We start from the raw sequence: 5,723 nt of genomic DNA, 5'->3' as shown, positions 1-5,723 counted from the left end.
GAAAGGTGATGCTTCTCTGATTTCCCTCTCTGCTTCCTTATCCTTAGTGTATAGGAAGGCAACTGATTTTTTGGAGTTGATCTTGTATCCTGCCATTACACTACAGCTCTTATCTTTTGGAAGGTATAGACAGATGCTTTGTAAAATGTCACAGCAGGCTGGCTTTACAGTCTTAATCACTTGTGTTGCCCTTCGAAGAATTTCCTTTAGTTAATCTGGATTTTTAAAATTTGGGTCTTTTCCAGATCTCTCACACTCCCAGTTTCTCTACTGTTTTCCAGATTTTCTGACTGTTTTCCCTTTTCTTCAGACACCATAAATATCCATTATTCACTCTCTGTGCACATGCATGCATGTATTACTCTCTATATAATGTATACACATATACACAGTACATATAATAATATTATATACTATATACAAGAATATTATTATTTGGTCATATTTCCAGCCTTTTTTAAGTGCATTTCTGTGTGACATTGTCCTCCTAGTTCCCAGAAACATTTCTGACAATCCAAACAGTATTCCTAGGTTAGGCTAGTTCAAACAGCAGGCGAACAAAGATGCTCCTGGCGAGTGCTATTAAAGAGCTGTTATCAAAATGGCCTGTGGTACAAAATCCCTTCAACTGGCTGTTCTTCGTACAATAAATGAATGAATGAGTAAATCAATTCCTACGGAAGTTGCTAGAGGTAACAATGATTGATAGCCTTAGTTCAGTATCAAGTCCAGTTGCAGTCTTGGAGACTTTCAGCAAATCCATATGCAAATTATTTGCTTACTAGTCCACAAGCAGTCAGCTTGAAGATCGCAGGAGTCCAGGATGTCAGAGAAGGGGAAGTGGGCTTAACAGAGGACTTTTACTAAACAATATTATAACTTGCCACATTTCAACATTATACAACATTGAAATGTGTGTATCAGGTCAATGTCAACCTTTGGTTAAGTTTGTTTACAGGCACGTTCTCTCTTCTGGTCTTCCTTGAGACCAAACACACACACGTACTGAACAGATAACCCCATTTTATATATGAGAAAACTGGGACTCAGAAAGGATACATCACAGGGTTGGGGGAGTGTGGGAACCAACGTATAAAACAAGGACTGGCTGACCTAAAAGACAGAGCTGGTGAAGTGAACATTGTCCCACACCAGTGTGCTTTAACGTCCTTTACAACATTTGCTGAAGATTCTGGCAGATGTCATTTACTCCTCCCAGCAGCGTTGTAAAGCACACACAAATTATTACCGATCTTTTTAGGTATGAGAAAACTGAGGTTTTGTGACATAACTTCTTTAGAGATACCAAGAGTGAGCATGAGATGGGAAAGCTATTAGGATGCAGAACCCAGAGCCACGTATGCTCAAACATGGTCTGGGGACTCCTGCTTTGATACTTCATTATAGCACTGTGAAGCCTATAACTGCATTTTCTAGAGTTTCCCATGAGTGCCTTCATCTCTAAATAGAGCTAATTATGGCAATTCATGGCCAGTGGTTATAGTTTAGAGCTGTAACCTCTGCTACTATGTTTGTCCTAGAAGACTATTTTCTGATTAACTTAAAAGCCAATGGCAAACAATTTGATCAGAGGGTAGTCTGGTTGACTTAATTTTTATGTGCATTGAAAATAAGGAAAATAATTAGGTGATAATAAATGATGGGGACATCCAAAGCTTTAGTTTTTGGTTAATCAAACTCTGAGATTTAGCAATTCTTGTATTTTATTAACATTCACAGATCTGTCCACTGTGTTCTTTTATATATAATTATAAGAATTCTTTGGAATTAAACAGAGTATCCACCAATATAAATTAATATTATATGGAACTGGCCAGGCGGTGGTGGCACACGCCTTTAATACCAGCACTCGGGAGGCAGAGGCAGGTGGATCTCTGTGAGTTCGAGGCCATCCTGGTCTACAAGAGCTAGTGCCAGGACAGGCTCCAAAGCTACAGAGAAACCCTGTCTCGAAAAAACTAAAAACAACAACAACAACAAAAAAAAGATTATATGGAACTTTAAATAATGACATTGATCTGTATGCATTTACATAGAAAGATATCCATGGTTTTAAGTAAATAAAGATCTGACTAGGGAGAGGCAAATAGATGTGGTCTCATATAAAAATAAAATACTCTATATAGTATAACAGGTCTAGATGGGAACGATAATTTTTATAGCTTCCTTCTGCCTAATTGAAACTTTGTCTTTTAGCAGTCATTAATGCCCTCCCTCTCTACCCCCTCATCTGTCTTATAATAAATGACTATGATGTTCCAGGCATGGAATTGAATGCCCTACAATAACTCCATAAAACCATTCATAACTAATTAATAATTCATTCAACTTTACACTTTTTTGTCTTAGGCACTTTGCTAAATGTTAGAGATACACCACTGAACAAGTTGCAGTGTCCACTGTTTTGTAATTATCTTAACTTTATAGATTTGCAGATTTAGAGAGATTGCCTTATTCATCACTGGTATTTAGTTCAACTTCTTCTGGCTCAGCTAAGCATACAGACCCACAGGACTCCCATGAACCTCACTTGCCACCGGTCTTATTCTGGAAAGAATAGAGCAAATGATCCACAGTGGGAAATGTCAAGCCTTCCTTAGCAGTGTAGACAGTCTTCTAGAAGTGGTCATCCCGGATGCCTCAGAAGGTGACTCAGAGGCAAGGAAATGAGATCTATATGGGGAGAATATGGAAGCCATCTTGGTGCAAATGCTTCAACCCTCACATAATAACTCAACAAGTACAGGGTTCCTAAGAAACTGTTCACCATCATCAGGTTCAATAGTTCGTTGCAGTTTTTTCCTCTCCAAAGGCAGTTTGCCAGTCAGGGGCCATTTCCATCATAAGTCAGGCTAGGTAAAGACATAGTTAAAATTTTATTCTTATCAGGTTGCCTGGGAAACAGAACTGAAGTGTGAATCAAAGGTCAAATTCTCATGCAGAAGAAGGGGAAAGGGTTTTTGTTCAATAAGTAGCTTATTCACTAAGCAAGCATAATAGTGTATTCAAATTCCATCCCTGGTTCCTGTATTGCATTGGATGATACTACAAAAGGTCTCTACTGTACACCTTTTAGGTGACCTTACTTTCGTCTTCGTATGTTCTGAATTCTCACATTTTTATTGTTTGATTAATGGTCGTGAATTTTGCTTGTGGGACAAAACTGTTTGGTTGGAAGCATCACCCCAGCCCCTGGTATCCATATATACAAGGAGTCTGGGATATTTGGTGGAAAGTTCCAAGCCTCCTCCCCTGGGAGTTGCTGCAGTCCAGACTCCATTTCCAAGAAATGGAATTTCTAGGTCTGGTCTGTGTCCATGCAGTAGGGTGGGGGCATTATTTCTTCTTCCCTTCCATATGTTTATGTCAACTGAGGATGTAGCTACTGAAAAAAATTCATTGTCTTTTAAAACTCACGTTTTGGGCCTTGTGTGATCCTTCTTTAGCCAAGGACTCATACAACCGGATAGCTGCTGTTATGTTTTGCATGCCGAAACTTCCAAATAGCAAAGCATCCGCCATTTTTTCCATAGCTTTTAAATTTCCCATGTCAGCTGCTCTGGCAAAGAGTATGTAGGCTCTGTTTTGAAAATGTAGTCAGGAAAATGATTCACAAAACAATGGAAATTTCCGCTTCTGCCTTCATATGACTTTCTAGCAGGTAATCTGCAATTGTTGTTAGTCATGATGCAGCTTTGCTGAAATCCATTATACCTCTAGACAAATAATTCTTTCACTTCTATGTGAATTCAAAGATTTGAATTTCAAAGCTGTCTGACAAATTATGAAGTCACTGAAAATGAGGTATTTATATAATATTTACCACCTGTCACACCTAAATATCAACTAAAAAGAAAAATTAAAGGCATCCTAAAGCAGTGAGCTCTTCCATGGTCTCTTCAATTATTAATAAGCATTTGTTTTATAAAACAAATCCTAAAAGATACAAGAATTATCATAATTTAAATGTCACATCTAGGAAATCTGTATCACAAAAATGTTGATAAGTCTATATTCTAAAATAGTCTTCAAAAGCAGAACTAATTCTTCAATACAGTAAAACCAGACTGTTTAGAAAAGTAACAATCCAAACAAACTTTAATGGGTGGACTTTAGCATCTAACTGCCTCGGTTCAAGTCCTGTCTCCACCCATAGTTGCACCTCTGCTGCTGTGAAAACAACAAGCCACTCTTCTGTCACCTTTAGGGCGGGGACTGGGTCAGGATAGCCTGGGCAGGAAGAGCCCAGCATAAAAGTTCCTCTGCTGATGGGAGATTTGCTCTCAGGACTGCATTTTTCCCCTGCTGTTTCTTCTAAAGAGGAAGGATCCCTCCAGTGTTAAGTGGAAAAGTTCCATGGGACCTTCTCAGAGTGGTTTTGCATTATCAAACCAAATTTAGAATACCCCTGGGCTTGAGAGGGAATACCTAGTGGGCTTCTCATCTCTGGGCACTCTCATGCTACAGGCTGAGAAACCTACCCCCAGGCTTTGTTTGTTCTTTGTTAAATTGTGTATGTCTCTGTGTAGTGTTATACATTGTATGTACACACATGTTTGCGTACATGTTGAGGCCAGATGTTGACATTGGGTGTCTTTCTTTGTTAACCTCCATATTATTTTTTGAAACAAGGTCTCTTGCTGAATTCTTAGAGCCACTCAACTAGGCTGGGACCAGGGACCTTGGGGATCTGCTTGTCCCCACTCCTAGTACTGGGGTGGTAGGTGTGGGACACTGTGCCTGGCTTTTACATAGGTGTTTAGGATTCAGACTCAGGTTCTTGGGCTTATGTGACAAGCATTCCACAGACTGTCGTCTCCCTAGCCTATTCCCAGTGCTTAAAGGGGAAATGAAGTAACACTTACCTGGTGAAACTCCTCTGTGAACAAGACAGTATCACATACATTAAAGGGCTTTGAAAGCCATAAGGTCTGCACAAAGACTCTGGTAGAATTAAGCATGCTAAAACACAAACCATTTTATTTCATTTGAGATGCCTTACAAATCAGAGTAGAAAAGTACTTCTGTTGAACGTACCTATCAGTCACTTAGGTCTGCATTTTGCTTCAGGGAAAGGAATCCCAATTCACATACAACCCTCTTCCTTACTAAGGGTGATAAACTTGGGAATCCTTAAGTAACCCTTTAACCCTTTTAAAAGCAAAAACTGATTACAAAATAAACTTATTTATTATTCCAATAAGGTTTTAGTAATAAACTTGATTTTCTGACTGTCTATTATTTTATCTGGAAATTTTACTTGGCTAAAGGAATGAGATACTTACTCTGTTTTCTGTTTTTGGCTTTTAGACTCCTGGAGCATCTTGTTGCCCATCTGAAATAGCTCATCTCCTTCATCTGTGATATTTTCCTTGGCTTGCTTTTTGACTATATGAGGGGAAAAGAGAAAAACCAATATTATTTCTATTTTTAAATTTGGAGAAACAATGTGCTGATGCTATGCTACATTTTGTTTTGAGTTTTGCTACTTTCTTGTCAAGCACTTGCATTTCAAGCAGATCATTTGGCATCATTCCTAGCTCAGGGGCCTGGGAAGTAGAGGGAAGGGATGCTGCCCTGGAAAGAGATGCTTCCCATAAAAGGATGTGGGTTTCTGCAAGCAGAAGGTGAGCGGTCTCCTGGTACACCTTAGACAGAGGGGTCATCTTAGGTGCTGTGTTTTGTTTTTTTTTTTTTTTTTT

General features: G+C 39.0%; 1 protein-coding gene across 2 annotated transcripts in view; it reads right to left on the bottom strand.

Moving 5' to 3' along the window:
• Nucleotides 1-5,723, bottom strand: part of Sel1l2 (SEL1L2, ERAD E3 ligase adaptor subunit) — a 64,906-nt gene that overhangs the window by 42,524 nt on the left and 16,659 nt on the right. For both annotated transcript variants that reach the window (XM_026788503.1, XM_026788502.1), the window contains exons 2-3: nt 5,307-5,409; nt 3,439-3,601 (exon numbers count right to left, since the gene is read on the bottom strand). In XM_026788503.1, the coding sequence (XP_026644304.1) occupies nt 3,439-3,601; nt 5,307-5,356 (213 nt within the window). In that variant the 5' untranslated portion in view covers nt 5,357-5,409. The remainder of the gene's footprint in view (nt 1-3,438; nt 3,602-5,306; nt 5,410-5,723) is intronic.

The sequence above is a fragment of the Microtus ochrogaster genome, unplaced genomic scaffold (assembly GCF_000317375.1).
Source record: "Microtus ochrogaster isolate Prairie Vole_2 unplaced genomic scaffold, MicOch1.0 UNK3, whole genome shotgun sequence".
In the NCBI taxonomy this organism is placed as follows: Eukaryota; Metazoa; Chordata; class Mammalia; order Rodentia; family Cricetidae; genus Microtus; species Microtus ochrogaster.
This window is presented reverse-complemented; position numbering and strand designations above follow the sequence as displayed.